This window comes from Cucumis sativus, chromosome 6, assembly GCF_000004075.3.
Source record: "Cucumis sativus cultivar 9930 chromosome 6, Cucumber_9930_V3, whole genome shotgun sequence".
NCBI classification, from domain to species: domain Eukaryota; kingdom Viridiplantae; phylum Streptophyta; class Magnoliopsida; order Cucurbitales; family Cucurbitaceae; genus Cucumis; species Cucumis sativus.
In genome coordinates this window covers 23,110,254-23,137,630 of record NC_026660.2, presented here as the reverse complement: position 1 = coordinate 23,137,630, position 27,377 = coordinate 23,110,254, and the positions used below count along the sequence as shown (strand labels likewise).

At 29.2% G+C, this 27,377-nt stretch overlaps 5 protein-coding genes across 6 annotated transcripts in view; 1 reads left to right on the top strand and 4 right to left on the bottom strand.

Annotated features, from left to right (window-relative positions):
- The window catches only part of LOC101204719 (protein SHOOT GRAVITROPISM 6), a 32,957-nt gene extending 28,918 nt beyond the window's left edge, over nt 1–4,039 (bottom strand). Inside the window, exons 1-7 of the mRNA XM_011659377.2 lie at nt 3,768–4,039; nt 3,509–3,599; nt 3,366–3,420; nt 3,115–3,246; nt 1,373–1,444; nt 688–778; nt 476–571 (exon numbers count right to left, since the gene is read on the bottom strand). Coding sequence (XP_011657679.1) covers nt 476–571; nt 688–778; nt 1,373–1,444; nt 3,115–3,246; nt 3,366–3,420; nt 3,509–3,599; nt 3,768–3,807 — 577 coding nt within the window. The 5' untranslated portion in view covers nt 3,808–4,039. The remainder of the gene's footprint in view (nt 1–475; nt 572–687; nt 779–1,372; nt 1,445–3,114; nt 3,247–3,365; nt 3,421–3,508; nt 3,600–3,767) is intronic.
- Nucleotides 4,040–8,570: 4,531 nt separating this feature from the next.
- LOC101204470 (probable histone H2B.3) lies at nt 8,571–9,287 on the bottom strand. The gene has a single exon (XM_004143237.3). It carries the CDS (start codon nt 9,226–9,228, stop codon nt 8,809–8,811), a length of 420 nt encoding a protein of 139 aa, XP_004143285.1. The 5' UTR covers nt 9,229–9,287; the 3' UTR covers nt 8,571–8,808.
- Nucleotides 9,288–11,589: 2,302 nt separating this feature from the next.
- Nucleotides 11,590–12,851, bottom strand: LOC101204962 (thaumatin-like protein 1). Its single transcript, XM_031887037.1, has 2 exons — nt 12,845–12,851; nt 11,590–12,336 (listed from the first exon to the last, which is right to left on the bottom strand). Exons 1-2 carry the CDS (start codon nt 12,849–12,851, stop codon nt 11,657–11,659), a joined length of 687 nt encoding a protein of 228 aa, XP_031742897.1. The 3' UTR covers nt 11,590–11,656.
- A 2,154-nt stretch (nt 12,852–15,005) lies between these two features.
- Nucleotides 15,006–16,810, bottom strand: LOC101204720 (expansin-A3). The gene is made up of 3 exons (XM_004143318.3): nt 16,118–16,810; nt 15,665–15,983; nt 15,006–15,577 (listed from the first exon to the last, which is right to left on the bottom strand). Exons 1-3 carry the CDS (start codon nt 16,329–16,331, stop codon nt 15,268–15,270), a joined length of 843 nt encoding a protein of 280 aa, XP_004143366.1. The 5' UTR covers nt 16,332–16,810; the 3' UTR covers nt 15,006–15,267.
- A 4,041-nt stretch (nt 16,811–20,851) lies between these two features.
- On the top strand, nt 20,852–24,897 carry LOC101205467 (type-1 glutamine synthetase 1). Of its 2 annotated transcripts, none has more exons than XM_011659375.2 (10): nt 20,852–21,019; nt 21,653–21,822; nt 22,010–22,130; nt 22,304–22,356; nt 22,510–22,639; nt 22,944–23,089; nt 23,486–23,674; nt 23,841–24,073; nt 24,204–24,346; nt 24,501–24,897. In XM_011659375.2, exons 1-10 carry the CDS (start codon nt 20,924–20,926, stop codon nt 24,561–24,563), a joined length of 1,344 nt encoding a protein of 447 aa, XP_011657677.1. In that variant the 5' UTR covers nt 20,852–20,923; the 3' UTR covers nt 24,564–24,897. The 2 variants fall into 2 exon arrangements, with proteins under 2 accessions (XP_011657677.1, XP_011657678.1); XM_011659376.2 differs by having other exon boundaries at nt 20,855–20,971.
- The last annotated feature ends 2,480 nt before the right edge of the window (nt 24,898–27,377 follow it).

The window sequence follows — 27,377 nt, the reverse complement described above, 5'->3', positions numbered from 1 at the left end:
GACGATGAGAAAACCTTTTCTATCGAGAATGAAAAAATAAAAATTTAGGTGCCTTAGAAAATCCATTGTCACTAGAAAAGAGTGAATTCAACATTTAGGTGTCTTCAAAAGAGCCATTGTCACTAAAAAATGCCCTGTTAATGACCACATACAAGAAGTTTGGAGATTAAAACCACAAACAAAAGGCTGGGAGTTAGACCATGATGTTGATCATTCCAGCAAGTCCTAATTTATTGTTATATTTAAATTTTAAAAATAAGTATTATTATTTATATTTAAAAATTAAAAATAAATAAAAACCTAGATGTATGCTTTGGTATATCAAAATACAGAATTCCTTGATTAAATGAAAAGCAAAACAATCCAATCCACATCATCCCCAAAAGAAATCCACCTTGAAGATGGTAAAAAGATGATTATTTGGGGTCAAACTTAAGATCATATCTTCTTTTTTGGTAAGGGAAAGTTTCCAAACCGTTTGCAAAAATAGGTCTATGAGCATCTCGAACATTTCCAAGGATGGGAAGAACTCTGGAAAGCACATCTTTTAGTCGCGGCGTGAACTGTAAGGCTTTAATAAAGAGTAAAATCACAAAAAGTCGTGTTATAAAAGTAATCAAATAGCATTATAGAAAAATAAAGTTCTGAAAGTACAAAATAAATAAATAAATGATGTTGTTGACAAACCATCAGAAGAAGCAAAATCTGCTAGAATTTGAACCATGGCCGGTAAAGCAGAACTAGGCCCTCCCAAATGAAGATATATTTCTTCCATCATCTTCCACATCGCCATAAAATAGATTAGTTATTGCAAGATCAATAAATAATCCAAGGTTGACAGAGTACACATACTCACACAAACACACAAATATATTTGTACAAAGATATGATGTAGTTGTATGGTTTTTGTCTGACCAAGTTGGAAGCTCAAAATTATAAAATTATTTGGCAGACATTAAATAGTTTGTCACGAGGAAGCTTGGACAAAGGCAAAATAAATGACAACCAGAAAGATTCAGTAAATCATCTTTAAATGATTCAATTGACTTCAATGAGAAAACTTCTGCAACCAATTAAGAAAGAGAGAAAGAAGAAGAGGGGATGAATTTATAAAAGTAACTGCACATTTACACAAAAGTATGCTTGACCAATGTTTCCAAATCCATTTTGTTAAGCGATCACACCTAGATCCTATTTTGTCAAAGTCCTCTCTTCCACAAGTTATAATGTTAGTCATGTAATTATATGTAGCTACATGATATTGAATGCAACCATTTATGCTGAACAACATAATTTAATGTGAGGGAAAAAATTATACACTGACCATATTTACCCCAAAACTCATAAACCACATGAATCACAGCAAACTTACTAGGTCAGGTAAATGTGAGCCTATCGAAACAAGAAGCTGTGCAGCTGCTCTTTGCCACTCAGTATTAAGCTCCTACATCATGGACAATAAAATAATAACTAACTTGATCACACAAGAACATTACAAAATGGCAAATGCTTTACACTCTTTGTATAACCCTCGTGATCCTAGTTTGAGTGTCAAGAAAACTCGTAGGAAATTAATTTCTAGGTAGGTGGACACCATGGATTGAGCCCATAACCTCTTAGTTATTGAGACTATGTCTAATTTCACTTTTCCCTTTAATTCTTTGGAATTCAAATATGTCAGCCCAGCTATAATAGTTGCTCCTAACCTTAATGTTGATACCAATCGGCATTTTGATTCCATTGCAACGAACTATGTGATAAGATTTTTTTTGGTAAAAGAAACATTTCATTGATATATGAAATCAGGGGAGAACCCCAAACACCAAAAGGTGGTTACATCAAAGAACACCAGTCAGTACCAAAAAGGTTAAGTTGTAATGAGTAAAAGGGTACTTTGTTTTGCATCAAGAAAAAGCCATAGAAAAAATTAATTCCATAAAACAGTTAAGAGTGGGAAAAAATCACTAAAGAGTCGTCAGTTCCATTCACCCCATCAACTCCAAAAAAAAAAAAGTAATAAGAAGGAAGAACAATGTTTCAAAAGTTGGCAGCAAAGGGGCATTGTAGAAACAAATGAACAGGAGATTCAGCATGTTGGTGACTCATGTGACACCATGAAGGAGAAATACACATATAAGGCATACGGTGCTGCAAACAATCAGCAGTATTGATGGCACCCAAACTAAGCTCCCAAAGAAAAATTTTAATCTGTTTAGAGTAACAATCTTTCCCAATCGCCGCATAAAAATGAGACAAATAGTTATCCATAGCACCCACCAAAACATCCATAAGAGCTTTAACAATAAAAACCGTAGATGGATCTAGAGCCCAACACCAGGCATTAGAAGAGTGGCATAATCCAACAGAGGACGAGTGATGCGACAATGCAGTTCGTTCAGAAATCTCCATCTCAGTTAGGTTACAACGAAGGTTTAAGTCCCAAGCATTAAAAGACGAAACTCACACATTTGCCACAGTGGCCTCCGGTCTCTGAGAAATACTTATCATCATGTTTGCCATGTGATAAGTGATCATTCAAATCTTGCTATCAATTCTCCTTGTTAATCTGGTAATCAAGTACCTATCAATAATGGAGCAGGTTTATCCCTCCTAATATTGGATCTTTGCACTTTTTGTCACCTAATAACTCTTCCTTTACTCACAAAATCTACTCCATGTTTCTCAAATAACCAAAAGTTTGGTTAGTGTCAGTCAATTGTCATGATGCTTTCTTGTAATATCAATATAAGGAACGACCTTACTTGAACAAGATTTGTTCTATAGATTGCACAGTTGTGGCCCTGATTTCTAATATTGATATAAGGAAGATAAAACAAAGCGCTAAGAACAAGAAAGTGAAAAGTATCACAAACCATGAGATTTTGTACTAACCTTGCAATTGTGAAGTTACAGTAGTCAACTCCTAAATGAAAGTGCTAGTTTCCAAATTGAAGCTTCTATTTCAGATATTAATATATTTACAAGCCAAGTAAAAAATCATTTCTTCTTTTGGAAATAGCTTATGACTTGAAATTCCTAAACGCACCCTAATGTAACAACCAAAAAGATTGGAAATAAAAGAAACCGAACCAACAACTACAGTATGAAAAAGACCTTGGAAGAGATTATCTCAGTCGTTGAAATCTTTGCAAGCTTGGACATGAAAGCTGGATCAACATCTTCTTCGTCCAAGGCTCGCACTCCGAATGACATTACTAGAAAAGCTCCAGCCATGTTTCCAAAACGCTGAAAATGACGAATTTTCAAAACACAATTTCAATAAAGAAAAATGAAACAAAACGATTAACTACCAAACTATGATTCCTATGAAGCATGACTAACGAAGAAGTAAACACTGTAATTACCCGGCGTCCTCCACGTGACACAGCATAGCAGCAGTCGAGAACCAGAAGCGGATTCCTAATATTGCAACAGAAGTTCCAATTCACAACTAACTATAATTGAAACCAGATTCAAACAGCTAAAGACAACAAGTGAGAGAGAATACAATGTAGCTATATCCTTAAGCGAAGCCATGGACGCCTCCCTCACTACAGGCGATTCATCAGCAAGAGATGAAACTAAAATCTGAACAGCCTCTGCAATTAGTGAACACATGCACGCAAAATGATCAATAACGAACTTCCAGAACACGTCAAAGATCGTTATATCGAATTAAGAAAATGAAACAAACAAACAAAGAAAGAAACAAAGAAACAAAGAAAATAGATTGATAAAAATTAGAAGAAATAGAAAAGTGAAGGAACCTGGTGCAGGAATTGAGTTTCCGGAGCCGGACGAGGCCATGGAAGGATGAAAACAAAAGCAATGGCCTAGAGAGGTTGGCACAGAGATCTTGCAGCTTCGTTAAATTTCCACGGGCGAGTTTGCAAGAAGAGGAAGAAGCAAACAATTCTCAAGTTTCAACGACCATTGATCTAAAATTCTTTTGACATCAATTCTTCAGATTCTTATATGCATCCATTTTTTCTACCATGATATGAACTAACGGTGGCACAAGGGGATTTAAGCTAAGCACAGACAGAAGTTACCCTTCTAAGTTCCAATAGTCCAAAAGAAACATTAATAGTAATAATAACAGTTTTAATTATACAATTTTTAGAAATAGCAATCGCATCCCTAGAATTTTAAGAATATTCAAATAAAACCCACAACCTATACAATTAAGTGAGTTTGAGGGGTCCAACTTTAATTTTGGATAAAGTTGAAAACTCAATTCTTACTATTAAAAGTTGAATTGATAGTCAATATAAACTTAGCTCAACTAGCACTTGTATGTACTCGAATCAAGAAGTCTAGAGGTTCAAATCCCTCGTCTCAAGTTACACTATAATACCTTTTTTAAAAAATCAACTATATAATTGTAATTATTACCGTATTTTAGTGATTTTTTTGCAATTTGTTCAAAACTATCAAACAAGTTTTAACCAACCTGACAAAAAGTATATAACAAAACAAGAAATTAAGTGGGTTAATTTTCAAAAAATGAAAACCAAAAAAAACATTTAATAAATGAGAGTTTTTCAAAAATTAAAACAAATTACAAACTAATTACAACCAAATCTTTAAAAACAAATTTATTACACTTATTTTTGTATGAAATATAAATTTTGTGTACAACTTTTGTAATAAAAATTACAAAACTACACAAAATTGGCAGGAGACTACGAGAATAAGATATCATACTACTTTTTTCTAAAGAAGATATCTCGCTTTCTTTTAAATTAATTGCCTAAAGATATACGAATTAATCACTAAATGTTAGTACTAAAAAAAATCAATAAAGTTAAGATTTGATTAATATTATATACATAAATTAAAAAATAAAGATAAGTTAGCATATAAAAATATGTTCAAACATATGCTCGCCCCATACGTAAAGGACAAAAAACATAAAAGCTTACATTGACCTTCCAAAACAAAAGCGCGAACTTGGAGGTTTTGGTCCATCCTATCATTTGCAAATTACTATCTTACACCATATTTTGAGTAATCTTACAACATTACCCTAATTTATATCTTTTATATTACACCTTATTCAAAATATTAACATATACAGTAACATTTTGAAAAGTAGCAGATGTAGCAAGGTTAATCGGAGAAATACCATATTTTTATTCTATCAATGGCGATTTGTCATTGATAGACCAAACAAGTCTATCACTGAAGGTGCATTTGGGAGAAAAAAATAATTATGAGAGAAAATGATTATGATGATATGTGTTTGGAGTTAGCGTCATTATTGGTAGTGTTATGATAAAATGTGTTTGAGGGAAGGAATATAAATGACAATGTTATGGTAGTATGTGTTTGGAGAAGGGATTATGATAGTAGTGTTATGATAATATGTGTTTGGGGGAAGGGTTGTGATTGTACACTGTTATTATAACATGTATTCGGAAAAAGGGTTATATGAGTGTAGTATTATGATAAGATGAAGTAGAAAAATATGTAGGGTTATTTAACCCTAATCTCCAATCTTGCAAACCCTTGGCCCAAACAAGGATTGGGTCAAAACCCTTTTCCTAATCCTTTAAATCCCCACCTTAAACACACTGTTATAGATTTTGTTATATTTGCAATTTTTCTTAAAATGGTACTTCTAAAATTTCTACTCGTTATAGTTACTATAGAAAAAATGAAACCGACTAATGTACACAATTATTTGACTTGGGTGGAGGGTGTGATTTTGATTTTTGGTAATTATTGGATAGAAAAATACAAGGAAGAAAGTGCAAAATAATAAAGTGACACATTTTGAGTTGATCTCATTGTCCATATAGAAATTTTGTGGCAAGAAAACATGTCATGCCTACACAAACCTCTCGAGAATCTCACTTATTTCTACCCAACAAAAACTAGCTTTCGGAATTAGGTGAAAAAGCCTACTCAAACTCTTAACTCTTCTAAAATAGTTCCATCCCAAAAACTATAAAACCTTTACTAATAAATATTCTTCTTCTAACTTTCCATTTTCATCTTGCTATATGTGAGATTTCAAGAACTATAGCTTTGAAGAGTGGTTTAATAAATATTTAATTTAGAATCTCTAACTACCAAGTCTATAATACAAGTTTTATATTAATAAATTGCTTCTTTTTTTTCTCATACACTCATACTTGACTCTAATTTTAAAAATGTTTAACTTCTTTCTACTAGGAATCTATTCCATAGAAAAATAAAACAAAATTATCATACAACAAGTTTAGTGATAATTTTGGACAAGAACTATCCTAAGACTAGATAATAATAATCTTTTCCAGCTACAATAAATACTACTTTGCAATCCACAATTTGTTAGAGTTAAGCATTGTTTTAAAATCCTTATTTTAGTATTTACTATTCTACATTTATAATTTTTTTATTGTCTTTTATCCTGTACTATTTTTTTCAAATTAAAATAGTTTATCTCTTAAACACGTATTATTATAATTCAAACATTAATAAATAACTTATTACTCTAAAACACTTCTTTAAAAAAAAAATTCAAGTACAATTACATGTATGAAGATAACATGATTGCATTACATATTTTCTAAAGTAAAAAAGATCTATGAATCAAACTTGTAATATGACAGATACTAGAAGTTATGTGATGAGTTGTGTAAAGGAGATTTACTTGATTTGTCTTGGAGCAAATGACGTTGCTCACTCCCTCACAATCTATGCTCAAACCACCTCTTCATCGCCCATTCTATCAAAAAGGTATACCGACATGAGCTCCCATGTCTTATCTCTTCTCTTTCCCTTTATTTTGTTCTCTTACTATTCTTAACTACAAATTATATAATTAAATCGTTAGCATTTTATTTTTATATATATATATATATATATATATATATATATCATATATCATATATCATATATCCCTACCATTACTCATGTAAATTTATCTTCATAAATATTAATTTCCAATAATAAATTTTATTCTAATTTTATTGTATTAACCCAATACAAAAACAATATTAGGAACATTCAAAAATGTATAATAATATTTTTTAAAAAAATTATAAATATAACTAAATTTATTAGCAATAGAGATTCATGGTTCATGGTTGATACTTGATAGATCCTACTATATTTATAACATTTTAAAATGTTGCTATAAACTTTAGTCTTATCCTTAAAATTGCTCAAACCGTCTTGTTCGAAAAGAAAAAATTGTCATGGCTATGTATTATGTGAGTTGTCTTCACGCGCTGGTGGATTTATGTAAGGGCCAGCGGGAACACATGTTCTCTCACAGGATCAGATTTTATATTTTAATATTAATTTTGAAATATTATATTATAATATACATTAAATAATATTTTATTTTAAACAAAATATGGTTACAGTGGTTGTACTCTCGCTCTTATAATCATTTGATTGTAAGTTCAATTCTTGCATTTTTTTTTTCTATTTGTTTATTATACATTGTTCCGATCTATAACCATTTTCACATCTATCAAATTTTGACTTTGATAGTTGCAAATTTAGCAATTAAATTCAAATTAATTAAGTATATAACACAATTTTAAAAAATTTACAAATATAGTAAAATTTGTCAAATTCTATCAATGATATAAGTCTATCACTGATAGACGATGTTGCAAATATTGGTCTATCACTGATATACCATATGAAATCTATCAGCGATACAAGTCTATCCGTGATAGTTTTATTATATTAACAATTTTTTTAAAATTTTGCTATATCCTTCATTATTATTGCTAAAATAGTCTCCATGGCAATTTTCCTTCTAATTGTGTTTGCCTAGGCCGCTGGGCCTTCAACATGCAACTAATCTTGATGCCGGCTGAACGGTCCAAGTTTTTTACGTCCGGCCCAATTACATACATATAGTCCACTAGCTCCACGTATTAGCTGTTTCCTCTTCTTAAATATTATTCACATTCAAATTACATACATTATCATGTGTTTACAATATTTGCATTGAAATTATATTATACATATCTATTTAACATACCATAACCATTGTTATATCTCAATTGATATATAATATATATTATCAACCAAAGTCAGTAATTTAAATTTCTCATACTAAAGAACTAATTAGACATTTACTAAAAAAACTAAAGGATTGTGATCACCTAATTCATATATATGCTTCACTTCCAACAACTACTATATGTAACTAAAGAGCAAGAATTCATTCCAAATTCAAACCATGACACTTGTATGTATGACACTTGTATGTTCATGTAGTCCCAAGCTCAAATCCTCCTTTCAACATTTATAACAATAACTTTGTAAAAAAAATAATGAATTTATGTCTTCCCTGCCACTAAGAAAAAATTCTACCTAAAACATACAAAATTTGACCACCAAGCTAACATTTAAATCCTCCCTCGATATTTTGCAGTCGGCAAATTCACTTCGACATCAAATAATCACAAACACCTTCTTTAGCATTGAACTCCTAATGAACAATTTTACCCTTTTCTTTTTAATTAAAAACATGTCAGATGGAATAGCGCTTCTACAGCAATTATCGAAAATAATTCGAATATATTTTGCATTCTTGAAAACTAAAGCCAAGTGTAAAATTTCGATCAAGAATTCTCTTCCCAAGTGTTCTATTCAATTAGAATAAAGAAAAAGTAGGAACAAACGACGAATTCTAAACACTTTCTGATTACTGATCTACAATTATACGAAAAGAAAGCATCAAATTTAAACAAAGAATTTCAGTTTCATACTAAGCCAGACAAAAGCTATCGCAATCTATGTCATCACACACTATCAAAACTAATTTCTAAACACTAACAGATACGATCGAAATTTCTAAGAACTGGTGAATTTAGTAACTGCTTTCGTCCCTTCCGATACAGCATGCTTGGCAAGTTCACCAGGAAGCACAAGCCGAACAGCCGTTTGGATTTCCCTAGAGGTGATAGTCGGCTTCTTGTTATACCTAGCCAATCGCGACGATTCCTGAGCAAGCTTCTCAAAAATGTCGTTAATAAAACTGTTCATAATCCCCATGGCCTTGCTAGAGATTCCGATATCGGGATGAACCTGCTTCAAGACCTTGAAGATGTAAATCTTGTAGGTCTCAACGCTCTTCTTCGTCCTCTTCTTCTTCTTATCTGACGACGAAGCATCTTTCGAAATCTTTTTCTCCGCTCGAGGCTTCTTCTCGCCGGCTGGAGCCTTCTCCGCTGGTTTCTTCTCGGCGGGCTTCTTCTCTGCCCTTGGAGCCATTTCAGTTGAACAAGTCTTCGGATATGAGATGGGTAAGAGGGGTTTGGTTTTAGAAAGATGGAGATGGAAGAATTAGGATTCTGTTTATATAGGAGTGCTGGGAGCAATATGATTGGTTTGTTTCTTATGACGCGGATTGTTAGTTTAAACCGTTCGATTGAGAAAAAATAGATTGAACGGGTGAGATAGCGTCCCAAAATAAAATGGTCACTGTTGCATATTTTCGTTTTTAATGTTTTAAATATTGTGGCGCGCAATATCTTAAAAGAATTTTAATAAAGTCGCGGTTTCGCTGTTACCTAAAATCATTTTTATTATCGTTTTCAAAAACGCGAAATTTAAAAATAAATAAAAAAATCATCTTAAAGTTCATTTAATTTTATTTCTATATTTTACAAATAATTTCTGTTATTAGAGCAAAATACTTATATCATATATATATATAACAATTTTGAAAACGAAAAAAAGTCCACAATCTAAAATATCAATATAGACGCAATACCATGTTTTAGGATGAAAAAATTCTTCATTTAGTTATTGTACATTGAGCCTTAGTGACATCAAGATGATCTATAAGTAAATAATATTGCTTTTATTTTATTCGATCTCAGGCATAAATTGCTTGGAGATGTCCCAAAATGAAATACTATGTTTTTACTTATTCAATATCAGATCTTAATTGCATCGAAATTAAAAATTTGTCTTTATTTTATTTGACATCGGACAAACATTGCTCCGAGATGAAAAACTTGATAGAAAATATTGTGAAAAAATTGAGACAATATTTAAAATAAACGATTGATTATCAAATGTTAAGTATTTTGTGGTTTTTAATTATTTTGATATGGTTATATATATATATGATATAAAATTTTCAAATTTAATTGTTCAATAACTTAGATAGTTGATATATTTGAAAAAACATGGTCAAACATTTGAAATAATATATGTGTGGGGTTTGAAATATTAATCAATTCTCTTATCAAGACGTTTTAGAAAATTATTTTTAGAATTATTTTTTTGCGGTGGATTTAATGATTTTAATTTTAAAAGTAAAAACAAAAATATAAAATTTTTAACATTTCATTCATAAGTGGAAAACATTTTACTTAATTAATTTCCTTTTCCAACAATTTATTTTTAAAAAAACTTCATTCTCTTCGTTACAATACAAATTATTGTTTTAATTATAATAAAAAAGTAGACGGAGGTAATAAGTTAAGTAAAAAACTTATTTGAAAGTTCAACTGAGGCGCGAATATTCACTTAGAAAAAAATTTAAAAATTGTCAAAAGATCACCCCACTGACATAGAATCGTTTCTATAATCAAGTCATCGAAAATGAACGTGCTCATTATTGTTCTATAGGTAATAACTTTTAATTCTTTTAAATATTTCTTAACCTTACTTAATTTCATGTTCTCGTAATCTTTTATTCACATGTGATATCGGTTCATTTATGTCTCTCTTCTAAACTCATGACATTACTTTTATATTATGTATATATATATGTATATTTAAAAATTTGTTATAAGTTTAACAAAAATAGGTTTTTTAAATTAGGGCACGTAGCCCAAACTTATTACTTTCATAAAAATACTGCAAAAAGATAGAAAAAAAACTCAATCCATAAAATGTTAAAAGAGTACATACCAATTTGATACACACAATACACTACTTATATATCATCGATACAATTGATATACTAAAAAAATGTTACATTGTTTTAAAGTTATAAACTCTCCAATTCTAAACCACCAACTGTATTAATTCAGTGTTTAAAGAAGTTTATATATTAAAAATTGAATATATATACAACTTTGGAAGGTGATTTGATGAACTATCTACATTCATTTATTTACAGCAGTTTTATTTGAAATAATTATATGTTTTGCATTATATTTTTTTAATTAAGTTGATTTATGTAAGTTAAAATTTTAAATGGATACAAGCACTAATTATTTAATTATTCGAAAAAAAATTCAAGAGGAATATATGTAAGTGGTGAAATGAATTATAACTTGAGACATGAACTTAAATTATAATAAATACCCATGAACTTAAATTTGTTTGTTTTAAAAGTATATTCATTACTCTATTTCAAAAGTTTGCAATATTATTTTTCAACTTTCATAAACATCTAAAAGAATATGTTAGAAGTAAAATTCTTTGGAAAATATGAGCAAAATCCATAATGGTAATATAAAATGAGTTAAATATAATTTTCATTGTAGGCTTATTGTCATACCATTTTGCATTTCGTTTATTGTCAAAAGAAATTCTTATTCCAATAATAATGTTTTTTTGAAAGGGTAATGAAATTTTAAGGACAATATTACAATTTTTTTTGAAGTACAAATATATTTTCAAATTAAGAGTTAGATATTTTTTTTTAAATTGACCTATGTTTTATCAACTCATTTATTTCTCAATTAGGACAAAATATAATGGCATAATCAGCTCCACCTACGCAAGTAAAAGTGCTTGTCTTATCATCATAAGCGTAACTATAAGCTTGCGGACACTGATTCTTGAAAATCCTTGAATAGTCGGTCGGATGGCAAGTTTCCGGCCGACTGTGGTCGCCACTGCAGCAATATTTCGGCTTATTAAAAGCCATACAAGCACTTTTACAAGCAATCACTGCGCCATCTTCCGCTGTAACGGCTAATTTCTGTGGACAGACGACATTTACATCTCCTGAACAGAGTATCGTTTGGCAATCACCCGAGCCACCAATCGGCGTCACTCCAACCGGAAAATTGAAGCCGTCGACGAGGCTTATGTCGAAGAAATCTTGGCCGCCATTGGGCGCTATCGTGAATTCAACGAGACTGGCTGGCGGAATTGCGGCGGCGCCGTTGCACTCGACTTGGCCAATGCCGCAATCGGCGGTTGCGCAAGAGAATTTTCCATTTGGATCTGTGGAACAGAGAGTTCGAGCCCAGAATCTGCCGGACCATGGGGGAGCAGTCGTTACAGTGGTTGTTGATCCGGGGAGTAATTGGAAGCCAGTGGTTGTTAGTTGGTTGCCGGTGCCGGTTAAAGCTCCCGGCCAAATTGGGAAGGGACAGTTATTGTGAACGATGAAATGAACAGAGTAAGCCCCTGCAAGTATAATATGTAATTGTAAATATTTAAAAGTTCATTAATATTTAATTGCATCCCAAGATGTATTAGCCATTTCTTCTAGTCAAATAATTAATCAAAATATATCACTAGAGAAATAAAAATAATTTGAATTCTCTACCCAATGTTGCACTAAACAAATTTGTTACAAATAATTGTTATTATTTAATTAATATATCTCGGTAAAGTTGCCAATTGTATTTAATATATGAAAATACTAAAGTTAATATATGAAAACGGAATCATCACACACATTCATCATCCTTAGTTGAAATTCTTTCTATCTTGTTACGTACCAAATGGTTGAATCATAATTTAATTACATACTCAATTTTTCTTATTTTATAAAATAAGAAATTTGTTTTAAGTTTGTTTCTTAAAACAAATATTTTCTATATATATATACACATGTATAAAATATACCTAAAATGCATGAATTACATTGAAAAACATAAAAATTAAACAATGATATGTTAAATTAACAAACCCCACATAACGTGTTAAATCAAATTCAATTGTCATATAACGATCGAATAAACAAATCTTCAAATACTTCTAAAAACATGCAAACTAAATAGTATTGAGATTCATGCTAAAGTTAAATATATACGATAATATGATATATATATAAAAGAATTTACCTGAAAAGTAGAAGATTATGAATGAAAGTCTAAATAATTGTATTTGAAAAGCCATGAGTGTGGACAGTACTCTCCGTCTCAATATTTCTTATAAAAAAAATTATTTTCTTTGTTCGAACATGTAGTTCAATAAAAAGGCTATTATATATATACCCAGTCTATTCATTTAACTAGAGAAGGTATGTATTTGATAGTTAATTATTTTTTGGAAGCTTTGATAATTAATTAATAAGCTAAGGCATGTGTTACATTCACAATTTCGTAATAATTTAAGGCAAGTCCAGCTTGGACCCTCTTAAGGAAAATTTTCCTTCATACCTACCCTCAACCCATAAATTAAATGTGATTTTTTTGGGAAGAAAACATGGAAAAAATAAACTATAATTTATCTAGAATGTTTTTTCTTTTTTCATTGGTAACGTATGGATTGAGATTAGATATTTTAATCTCGATCGATATTAATAATACAATTTTTTTTATTCTTATTATTTATTGTCAACCAATGTTGAGCAAAATATAAAAGATATTTACTTCATAGAAATATATTGTAATGATTTTTTTTATTTTAGGGATTTTTATTATTATTATTTTAAAAATCCCGTTTTTGGAATTTAATAAAAATCCAAATATTTCTCTAGGTAAAAATAGTAGGAAAAAAAATGTGAAGGAGCGAAATCCAAATATTTATATAAAGTAAAACTAAAAACGAAAATCATGATTAAAAAATAACATTAAATTTCCATTTTCAATTTCAATAACCAACTTTATAAACTAAAATTTTGTTGACATTTAAAATTAAACCAAACAAGTCTTATTGTACTTGTTTTTTTAGATAAATACAACTTTTAACATAATTGTTAATTTGTATAATATATTATTGAATAATTAGCTCTCCCCGATGGAATACAATGAAAAACCTAATAAATAGACCCAAGAAAAATAACAATGGAAAGAAACATAGAAGAAAAAAAATCCTGATATGAAAAAATATAAAACATTTAATAAATTAACTCAATAAAATCATAATTATGTTTACCAATAACACTACAACAAGTATGCTTAGATGTACCTATATCATCTCACCATAAATAATTGTCTTATGATAAAATTTTATTATTTATTTTTAATAACCTATTAAATTTTGTTTTGTGAGTGTGATGAGAGAAGAAAGTGTATAAAGACGTTTATCTTAGAATGCACCATGCACTTACGTAAATTATGACAATATTTTAAGAAACATATTAATCGTTGTTTGATAAATAAAAAAATTGAATGCACGTTTACCTTTAAAGAGTTGTTGTGCATGAATTTATAAATTTATCTCTAAATCTGTTCATAATACACATAGAAAAGGTATATGGATAGTAAAAAGATATGCCATATTCCTTTGCAAAAAAAAAGATATGCCATATTCCTTTGCAAAAAAAAAGATATGCCATATTTATTTGTCAACGAGATTGTAGAAAGTGTATATATATATATTTATTGATACATGTAATTTATATACTTTAATCCATTAGTTGTTTTAAATGGCTGTCAACCAAATTTGTATTATTTTAGAAAGATTTGTATAGTTTATGGATGATCTTAACCACTTAATATTTCTCACATGTGATACATTATGTATATTATTTGTCACATATGTTAGGTTGAATCAATAATTTTGCTTTTTAATTCAATATGAGACGAAACAGAAATTAAATTTGAGCAATATCTCATCTTCAACAATTTATTATTCTTCTGCTGTATCAATATCTAGATCGATGTTCTTACATCCCAATATATGGCTATTACAAAACTGACATCTTAGAAATATAGAACGACCGATCACAAACTATATCATCTTCCTGTGAGTGCCATTATAGGTATGGTGATGGATTATTGTTTGTATGATGACAGTTTAGAACTGCCATAAAATTAGAGTTATGTCATCATGTATATAATTAATTTTCATTCATAAACACACAACATGCAAATACTTTGACAGATAAAATTGATAGGTAACCACTCCACATAGTTCTCTTATTGATTCTCAAAAGCTGAATTACACATAAAATATTTACAAATATACCCAAATTTAAAAATCTACTCTATACATATCTATCATTTATAGATTTTCTAACATTTTACTAAGGCTTTGTACATATCTTATGCAGTTTTACTGTTTGAAATAAGTTTTTAAAAAACCCAAAAAATGTTTTAAAAATCAAGACAAAAGATGAAATGATTATCAAATGGAACGGAATTACGCGAACAAAGTGATTTAGATTTACTTAAAGTTTTTGCCTTCAAAGGTCTGACCAAACTGCCAAGTTGGGGGAGCAACGTGCCATGAAGTGGAGAATCTGCCATCACTGGCTCGAACCTTAAAGGTGAGGGACTCGCCAACCAGCATGGCGTTGGTGATCCATTTTTGACCCCACGAACGAGACATGGACGTCCATTTGAGCTTACGGTGACCCTTCACTTGGACACTCTTCAAATCTCCAGCTCCTCCCACGTTCCATACTAAAACTTGGTTGTAATATGGATTTCCAGTTATTGTAAATCGAATTCCTCCTCCTTTCTTGCATGGAACCCTAATAATAACAACAACAATCACTAAAATTATTTTCACACCATACCTTGAACTAAGTATGATAAAAGAAAAACACAGTATAACATACCTGCGGTAAGTGATAGGGACAATGCCAGCCTTGAACTCAGCAATGTTGAGGAAAACAGGCTTGGCAATGTCGAAATGCTCGAGTGGGGGATTGCACCATCCACCGTTGTCATTAGGAAGGTTGTGATTGGGCGGGCAGTGGTTGGTACCCGTCACCACTAGGGAAGGCTGCCCGGGCTTGCACCATTGGGGATCGTCCACGCATTTTATTTCATAGCAAGCGCCGCAGCTCTGCCCGTTGTTGAACAGCGCCGTGCTCAGCGCCGCCGTCTGCATCCCATACCCTTCCTTTTCCACGTCTTCGTACCCACACGCAGCACCTATATTTACATAATATTATAATGCAATCGTCAAACAAATTAATAAAATTTTGTCATTTACTACGATCCAGTATTATTAATTGACTGATGAGTTACGGTAGATTTAAGATTGAATATATCCTTTTTATCCATACCAAAAGTTCCGGAGCCACCTTCATAGAAGGTAGCATGAGCGTGGTTCCAAGGGCCGGGCTTAAACGGCGGCCTACGATGCTGTTTAATAATCGTCGCCCCTTCTCCTAATTGCCTATGCCGTTTTGCACGTTTCAATGTGGCTCCTAAATTTGTTGCATCCCCAATTATACTTAGCCACAACATAATCACCAAAAATCCCCATACCCTTTGCATTGTTAATTAACACTGCTAATTAATCTCTAAAACACAGCCAGCAATTTATTTTATTTTCTTTTCTTTTGTGAAGTAACTGCCATTGATATTTTTCTTCTTTACTTTTATAATGGTTTAATTTCCGAATGAATTAAAGGGCAGTGCGATTTCTAAATATAAGGTGGTTTGTTAATTGTTATGTATAATGTTTGGTTATAGTTGAATTTTGGTGAGAGGATGTGAATGAGTGTAGGGAGTTAAAAGAAGGAAATAATGTGTTTTTGTCCCTTCCTAACTAGTAGCAAGAAAAAGTAAAGGATGGAGCACAGATAATATTTTAATCTACTTCCACAGTTATATTTGTGAGGTTGGATTTTTCTTTAGGTAGGGTTGTTATGTATTGGACAAATGTTCTCATTTTGTCCCTTTATTGGTATTAGACTCTCATTACGATATATTGCAAACTATCAAGTGCAACTCATACTCTTTTTTTCTTTTTCTTTTTGTATATATGGTTGAATATGTATTGTAAATTTTTTAAAAAGAGAGAGTCAGATATTTATACAAGCGCTAGCGCACCAAAAATGAAACAATGCTTATTTACCACCTCCATCTTTTGTAGGTAAAATAATATATTGGATGAAGAACAAGAGAAGAATTTAAAGGCTAAGCGAATAAAAAAAAGAGTGTGAAATTCGACCATGGACAAATGCGTTTCTCCATTCAAAAAGTTAAAAGATAGCCGCATCCTCCTTTTTAATTATGCTATTTAAATTCACTAGAAAATATTCACAATTATTTTGTAACTACACCCATTTCGAATATGAGAATTAGACTTTTCAAAAGTTAAAAAAAATTCGTTTGAAATTTATCAAGTATATTCCGTAAAAAGAGAAAAATTTTAAATTATTAAGTATATTTATCATCAAATTTATTTTATATCTTCAACTACAATTTTTTCATTCGCTCAAAAAATTGAAAATTCATTTTTTTCTTACAATGTGTAGGACGTGGAAACTGAATATCTTACTTCAACATCACCATATATATACTTGATATTATCGGTTTATGTGCATGCAAGAAAAACAAGTCATTCTTGAAAAATAAGAAATAAAATAGTTAATAAATCATTATTATTATTTAATTTTTTTTAATGATCAGGGACTTGGATGCTTGGTCAGAGAGTTCTTATATTTGAGAAACTCTAATTAATTTAAGAAAGTTTCAAATACACAACGACTTATTTATAATATGTTTGAGATTTTGTATCGATCTATTACTATGAATTTAAGAGTAGTTTAAATTGAAACTTAATTAACAAATAATTATAAATCTTAATTTGTAATCTAAAAAAAATCAAAATACAGTTTCTCAAAATTAAATGTAAAGGTAAATAAAGGTAAAGGTTAAATTAAAATTTTGATTGACACAAAACAAATAGAATAACTTTTTCCTTAGAAACTTTTGTAGATTAAGTTTGGGTATTTCAATAGTTTTTCTTTTTTTTGTGGAAGTTAAAAAGATTAATGATAAAATATCTCATGTATTAACTATCAAATGGTATAACATATTTATTATTTCTGTCCATTACAAACACCTTGTGAATTCATATTTTTTAAGGTATGGATAATATGGAAAACCAAACCTATTATATTTTAGTTGAGTGTGATTTATTTCTCACGTTAATTACAATCAACTCATGAACTCATGTTTTTTTAAGTTAATTATAGAATTTGGAAAACCAAAGATATTTTGGTTCTAGTGTAATTTATGTTCTATGTTAATTACAAGCAACTTTTTATATAGAAATCATTTATTTTCTATGTTACAAAAAAAAATGAGAGGAATTGATTTTTGGAATAAGGAAATTCAAATAAAATAATTTGCTACGATATTATGTTTTTTCTTTTTATTACGTTAAACTATAGAAAATTATAAAAAATAGAACGTTTAACCAAATATTTAGCTTTTAGAAAAAAAAAATTTATCTAAGGATTATTCTATCCAATCAATTTATTTACTATATCTCAATTATTTTTGTTCAAGGAGAATACTACCCTAGTTTTAAATTACAATATTATTTTAATTATTCATCTTTGTTTTGAAGAAAAAGAAATCGTACCTTTGTGATGCATTTCAATTTTCATCCAAAGGTATAACATAAACTATCTTAATTAATATAATTATTAGGCTTTCAATGATGTTTTTCAAATGAAATTATCAATTACTGTTATTTTAAAATTTTAATTGGTACAACTTTCTAAATTTGAGTGGGAACGAATATTTTATCTCATTAATTTGCACTTTTTTCTTTTTGTGTTTGATGTAAAAAAGGCATTTTAATTTGATTAGAGTAGAAAAAGTAATATTAATAAATATGCTCGTTTTGACCATACTTTTGTATTTGAATGTGAACATTCAACGTAACTATTTGATTTTGTGTAATAAAGTCTAATTCATTCGACAATCAGCTCTGGAAAGACAAAAAGAAGAATCTATTCTATTTTAAGAATGAACAAAAAAAGGAAAAAGGAATCCATATACCCTTTCACTCATTATTTACTATAACTTGAATTTAAATAACATATTTGTTTTTATTACTTTTATTTTTCTAGATATTAATATAATCTAAGTTATTTATAGACACACCTCAAAAATAACAAAATAATTAAATGAAAATTTTCAAAAATAGCAAATTTTACAAAATATTTACGACCTATAACAAAATTTATCACGAAAAGTTATTGATATGCTATCATGATGAAGACTATTATATATAGAATTCAAAATCGGCTATAATATATAAATATTTTAATTTATTTTAATATTTTAAAAAATATCATAATACTAAAATCAAATTCTCCTCCAAAAGCCACCTAAATTTTTATATTTGTAACATATAAAATTATTGTATTATTTGAATAATTTATTGATGCTGACAAAATTTAATTACTAACTAATTTATATCTACTAACAAATAAATACAATTGTATTAAATGAGAGTCTTCTATCACTATATGTATCAATGACTATTAGTGATAGAATTTGTTATAGGTTGTAAGTATTTTATAAAATTTGCTGTTTTTGAAAATTTATCTGTATCGAATGAATATAGATAACCAAATGAATAAATATATAGCAAAACACCAAATTTTATTTGCGATAAACTGTACGTGTCTATAATGATATAAATAAACATAGAAGAATTGCATCAAATGAAAAAAACATTTAGAAAAAAAATAACTCATGACACCTATATTTTGCATATTGTGAATGACAAAATTAGTGATATCAGACGACTATCAAACGGTAATTATAAGACTATCAGATGGTAATAATAAGGTTATCACGACTTTTCAATTAATTTGCTATTTTTGCAAGAGTCCATAAATATATGCAGTGGTCTGACAATTTATGGCAGATAATTCGATAATCCATTTTCATATAAATATTTCTTTTGGTCTATTTTACTATTTCTTACCTTTTACTAAAACGGTTTTTTTTAAAAAAAATCATTAATAATTAATTTAATCTTAAAGCTGTTTTTCCTTTTAAGACAATAAAATTTAACGTGTTATCATAAATAAAGTTAACAAATAGATAAAAATAAAAAGAATAACAAATATTTACTAAGATATCATAAATTGCTATATGATATTACATGTTGGATCTAAATTTTTAGACACAAATTACATATATACCAATTCCTAATATTAAATTATTATAAAAAAATGAAAATAAATGTGGGTTACGATTTAGGAAAGAAATCAACTACGATTCAAACTTTCCTTCTTCGAACACCGTGGTATAGTTCTTCTATATAATAGAAGTCACCATTTATATTAAGAAATTTGAGAGATTTCGATGGTGAAGAAGAAAAAGTTCAATGGTCGACAAAGATAGTAATTTTCCGACACAATTTGGGTCTAAAATTTGAGGATAGTGCTATATATTTTGAAAAATAGGAAGATAAGGGTATATTGAGTATATTTTAGATATTCAATTAATTGATGAACTAAATAGGCAAACAAAAGATAATGAAGATTCTGGCCATTATATCAAAAATTATTAGAACTATATGTCACTAAATATTAATGTTGTAAATAGGATAAGGTATAGATATACTAAGTCACGTAACAAAACTATTATATTTTACGGATATAGTAAATTATATATTTTTTTATTTAAAATATATATAAAGTGATAATATTAAATTATATATTGTTCATTTAAAAAATATATAAAATGATAATATTAAAGTATATATTGTTCATTTAAAAATTATCGAAGAGAAAAATTTGGAGGTCTTACGGTATATCATTATATATCTCCCAACAATTTAAATATGGAATGGAAGTAAGAAATAAATACACAAATATAAATCCATCATTTAAAAAAATTAGGATTTTTTTTTTTAGAAATAATAATCAAATGAACCCAAATTCCATTATATTCACGTGAAGTAAGTGACGTATCTTTTTCTTTTCTTTACAAAAAAAAGAGAGAATTGATTCTATATCTCCCAACAATTTAAATACGAAAGGGAAGTAAGAACATTTTGCAAAAGAAGTTAGAAGCAAAGTAATTGCAAGTGAAAGTAAGATCATCATCCGATGGATTTGAGTAATAATTGTGAAAATGGTGGAGTCAATCAAACGAAGGTTGTTCGTATTATTTGGGTTGATACCTCTGGACAACATAGATGTCGTGTGAGAGTTTATTTTATTTTAAAATTTTATTTATTTATTTTATATATTTTTTAGATTAAATTCTCTGTATATGTTTTGACTTTAATTTTCGTCAAGTTCGTAATATTGAGTTTAACTTTAATTTAATTCCCACCTTCCAGAACGTTACAAATTTTGGATGTTTGTTATGTACATTATTTAGGTTTCAAGGTTTAAACTTTTAGTATTGAGTTTTTTATTTCTATTTTTACTAAACACCCACTCTCAAATTTACCTATTTTGTTTCCAACTTTTAGATATGAAAAATGATTTTTTAATTAACCGTCACAAAACTTTAAAAAAAAAAAAATTTCATGTTTAATGTTATATGTATTATTTTGAATTTATTAATTTTACGTTACTTTTTTATTAGCTAAGTTAGCAAAATTTTAAAATCTATAAACACATAGTTGAATTGTATTTATGTTAAAATTTTAGAATCTATAAACACATAGTTGAATTGTACCTATGTTACTCATTCTTTTTTATCTTTTATATTTATACGTTTATATTTATACGTAAGAATGAAGTTTGTGTCCTTAATCATCATCATTATTCGTTAGTTTTTTTTATTAACCTTGTTTGATTAATTATATAATGTTGTTACGATTGTAGGTTATTCCATCAACGCGATTCAATGATGTGGTTAAAAAGAATGGGGTTGGTTTGTCTGTTGTATGCATGGCAAGATCTTCTCACACTGAAATTCCAATTGGAAAAGATCTCACAGGTGTTGGTGAAATCAGATTGCTACCAGATTTATCAACCAAACGAATAGTTCCTTGGTATTTTTGTATTTCAACCATATATTTACGCTGTCGTCAATAAATTTAATTTAATTTTAAATTTTATGGTTCAAACAAAATGTAACAAATTTACGATTTAATCTTTAAATAATTACAAGTATGTATTTAGAATTGATTTTTGGAGTAACGAAACAAACAATATATATTGTATATTGTGGTTGAACAGGATGGAGCAAGAGGAAATGGTAATGGGTGATATGTATATTAGACCTGGTGAAGCTTGGGAGTATTGTCCAAGGGAAACTTTGCGTAGACTCTCTTCAATTCTTAAAAATGAATTTGATTTGGTATATTTATTATTTAAACCCGTTCTTCAATACATCACTCACTTTCATATGATGGAATTATTATTATTTGATGGAAAGTAAAATTTTGTCATATGATTCTCGAACTTATTATTTATCCAATCTTCTCAAATTATTTATTTACTTGGTTAAATATGTTCTGTGTTGTTTCACAGGAAATGAAAGCAGGCTTTGAAATTGAGTTTTTGCTATTGAAAAAGGCAGTCAAGTGAGGATATATATACATATATATGTGTGTGTATATATATATATATATATGTATATATCTATATATATGTTTCTAGGCTATTTATGGTTTTTTTTTTTTAATTTTGGAAATTTCCAATAAGTTATATTTTTCTATTTAAATTGAATTGTGTAGAGATGGAAAGGAAGATTGGGTGCCATTTGATTCATCATCGTATTGTTCTACATTTTCATATGATGCTGCAGCTCCTTTTTTCCACGATATAGTTGATTGTTTGAACTCCCTAAATATTACCGTGGAACAGGTATGAATTATATGATTACTTTTAAAAAAATTTACTAAGCAATGAATAAAATTCAAGATCTCAATATGTACAAGAACAAACTTTCAAAATCCTAAAAATTGACATGCTTACAATCATCGACAAACACATAAGATGAAAAATGAACTCAAATAATTTTTTAAAAAGATCGATCAACTCTAGAAAGAAATAAAACCACGTTTAATAGCTAATATATATATTTCCATTTGAGACTAGCAATCGTTATTATTATTATTATTTTAAAACAAAATTATAAATTGAAACTTTTATTATATTTCTATTACAGTTGCATGCAGAGGCAGCAGAAGGTCAATTTGAGTTTGCTTTGGGGTATACTACATGTCTCACTGCTGCTGATGAACTAATTTACACTCGTGAAGTAATTAAGGCTGTTGCTCGAAAGCATGGTTTGTTGGCAACATTTATACCCAAGTACGTTTCAGAATTCCATTAGCTTACAAAGTTCTCATTTCTTATTTTTAAGCTTTTAAGTGCACTAAACACATAGGTGTACACAAATATTTTGATACGTTTTGATCAGTACTGTTGCACCAATTCTTTTTCAGTACTTTTGCACCAATTCTTTTTAATCCATTCGTAGTTTGCAAAATTATTCTTAATTACTTGTTTCTATAGATTTTCGTAACGTTTATTTAGAATGGACTATAGAAAAAGATGACTGGAAATTAACATTATAGTTTCTTATTTAGTCTATTTTAGTTTACTCTCTCAGTTGAATTCTAAATAAATATTACTAAAAGAAGAAAACATTTCATCTTTCAAAAGAAAAAGTATATAAATATATAATGATTTTCATCCATTGTTTAGGTATGCAATGGACGATGTTGGTTCTGGATGCCACGTACACATCAGTCTATGGCAGAATGGAAAAAATGTTCTAATGGCGGCTGACAAATCTTCCAAACATGGGATGTCAACAATAGGGGAAGAGTTCATGGCAGGGGTTTTATATCATATTCCATCAATTTTACCTTTTATAGCTCCACTTCCCAACAGGTGAGAGAACACCAACAAATTATATTACATAGGAGATAATTTATGTTTAATTTTTGTTAGATATTATATTAAATTCGTATGCCGTTATTGCCTTAAGTTTTTGAATCTATCGATGATTTAAAGATCATGATATCAGAATAGATTGATGCATTTTGTTTTCTTGTAGTTACGATCGTATACAACCGAATACATTGTGTGGAGCTTATCATTGTTGGGGTAAAGACAATAGAGAAGCCCCAATTAGAACGGCTAGTCCACCTGGAATTGGTGTTAATTTAGTGAGTAACTTTGAGGTAAAATCATTTGATGGTTTAGCAAATCCATATTTGGGTTTAGCCTCAATCCTTTGCGCTGGACTTGATGGCCTTCGAAACCATATTCAGTTGCCTCAACCCATTGGTATGTAACTTTCTTTTCTTAAATGACATGTATGTTTTAGGGGCATGTTCAGATTTTTATCCTATCTAAAAAATAAAAAAGACATCATATGCACTAATTTTCATACACAATATATATGATAAATACACAGATACAAATCCTTCATACATGGATTTAAAGTTTCAAAGATTGCCTCAATCGCTTTCAGAAGCTTTAGAAGCTTTGGAAAACAACAATATGTTCACAAATCTCATAGGTGAAAGATTGTTGACTGCCATTAAGGAAATTCGCAAGGTATATATATTTATTCAATAATATTTAATTTTCATTGGTTTTGTTAAAGATATTTTAATTTTTCTCAATTTTTTTCAATATTATTTTATTCCTCTAAATAAAGACTTAGAGATGATGTATATTAATATAAAATAATATTTTATTATTTGGACAGGCGGAAGTAAATCACTACTCAAAGCATCAAGAAGCGTACAAACAACTTATACATCGCTATTAAGGATCAACTCAAGTGTTTATTATAAGTCAATAGTTTCCATCCAATAAGAAATTAAATGTTCAAATTTTTCTTTTTTCGAGAGAACTAAAAAAATAATCAAAAAATTATTTATAAGAATATTATTTGATGATATTATGAAACTTAATGTTTGTTTTTCACATCCACTACTGGAATGTATGAGTAAGAAATATAACTTAGGTTATTAGGACCCCTCATACCCAATCTGTAATTAACTCCAAAAAAAAAAAAAGCTTTTGACATTAAGACTCCTGGATAATTGTTAAAGTGAATAGCAAGGTAATAAAACTGAAGTTAAAATTTACATTTTCGACTAGTCAGATTCTTTTTTCTACATCGTCTATGCTTGTCAAGGAAAAAGAGAACCTTGACTAGTCGAAAATGTAAAATTTAACTTCAGTTTTATTACCTCCCTATTTACCTCTAACAATTATTTGGGAGTTCTTAATTTGAAAAGCTTTCAGCTTGTGTCTTGGCTAGCTCTGCTTGCAATTCGATCGTTTAATTTATTTGTTTTTGAAGCTAACAAATGACCCTTGCACATCTCTAATTTTTGCACTTGCTTCATTTGCTAAACTGCTCACTCCATCAGCCCTTTGTGAATTAGGAAGATCATGAAGAATTGAATAAACTTCTTAATATGATGGGTTGTTCTGTAAGGACATTAATCAAACAGTTGTGGTGCTTTCATTTGATTCTACTAACTTTTATGATGATTGAATTTAATAGCTCCAAATTTTCATCCAACAAAATAAATCAAACATAATTAACATGACTGTGAATTCTTTATAGATTATTAGGATTTCGTTTGATCAATTTCAATACTAACTTCAATAAATCAAACATAATTAATAGGACTGTGAATTCTTCATAGGTTAGTAGGATTTCGTTTGATCAATTTCAATACTAACTTCATTCCAGCCAGAGATGACTTCAATTGCTCAAACAGAATTTTCAAACTAATTCGGTGGTTTTTTCTTAAGTTTGTAAGACCAATTTTCAATTTCCATAACAAATTCATAATTTTTAAACCTAAAAATAATAATACAACACTCAAAATTTGAAGGAGAAACATAAAATTAGAAATTAAGAAAGTACCAGAAGCAATTTGAGGATGTTGCTAACGCCAAAGATACAGTTAACAATGGTGATCTCAAAAGCTATGCTCATATGGAGGAAAATATATATAGGATGCAAATACGCATTTACCTTGAATGATTTAAAGATTAAATTTACTTTATTTTTTTTAAAAAAGAATAAATTTACCTTCAATGATTTAAATATTAAATTTACTTTATTTCAAAAGAAAAAAGGAATAAATTTCCCTTCAATCATATAAAGATTAAATTTACTTTATGTCAAAAGAAAAAAAAAAGAATAATTTACCTTCACTCATCATGAGTTTAGCTTTTAGATTTCGTATGGTATCATATATTGATTCATGCAATTGTTTTTTTTTTTCTTTTTTCTTTTCGAGACATTATGAAATTGTTATTGTTGTGATTTTTTTTCAAAAAAAAATTAATAATTGAGTTTTACTCCTCTCAAAATTTAATTAAATTTTCTTATTACATTAATCCTTCAAATCAAAACATCTCGCGTCTAATTCGCGTAGTGTGAATTGGACGTTGATTTCTTTGTTATAAACAACGATACATTTTTTGTCACTGTTCTCCAACAAGTTCATGCAACTTTCTCAGGCTTCGCTTTTCATTGATGATTGGAATCAGAATCCGAAGCCGATGTCGGTTAATTTCTGCCTTTTCTTCTTCATATTTCGAACCCTATAATTTTAATGGGGACTACTTTTTCTTCTTCAAATTCCGAAACACTACAATTTCTATGTAGTCTGCTTCTTCAAATCCCGAAAACCATATGTTTCTCTTCTTTAAATTTCAAAGACCTAGAATTTCAATGGGGAGTAGCAGTAAGCGGAAGAAAAATGATGTAGTTTTACTTCTTTGGATTGTGCATGTGGACTAAAGTCTAGCATTTACGATTGATTTTTTTTTTTAGATGTATGGATAGAAGCTAGCTAAAATGGTGTGTAGCGGTCAATCAGAGTTGCCCGTTTTCCGACGAAAACTACTTTTGTCCGTTTAGTAAACGTTCATCAAGGAGAGTGACTACTGGGAAGAAATTAATATGGTTATTGTGAATTATATATTACTCATTTATCATTGTTTATAGCTACATATATTTGGCGATCATTACAGTTTATTATTGTAATTTCGATGAGAGTTTAGGATAATGCATTGTTCTGTTTCTTTCCCATGATAAGCCGTTGTCCTTGCAAAGCGGTAATACTGTTCAATGTGTGGCACTTTTTTTTGTTGGTTTGTTATTAGTGAAAAATTATTTCATACTAAGCTGATCTTAGACTTCATTATTGATGTTGTTGTATCTGTAGATTACAATAATAAATGTTGAATATATGATGTAAGTTAACTCTTACAATTTCATCATTGTTAATGTATTTAATTACTTGCATGTGTATTGGAAAAGATAGGAACGAGAAACCTTTTTATTCATATTTTGAGCCAAATGTACGTTAAGTTCTGCTTTTCCCTATCACCATCTGATCGTTGAATACGTTGTTGTTCTTCCATGCCCTTAATTTCAATGTTCCATGGCTGCATATTGGAGCCTTAGCCTCTAACCCCTAGATTTCTTTATGTGCAACATTGAGTATAGAATCTTTAGTTGATTGTCTTTTTCATATTGCTGTTTAATAATCATCGCCCCTCCTCCTAATTACCTTCGTGGCTCCTACATTTGTTGCATCACCAATTATAA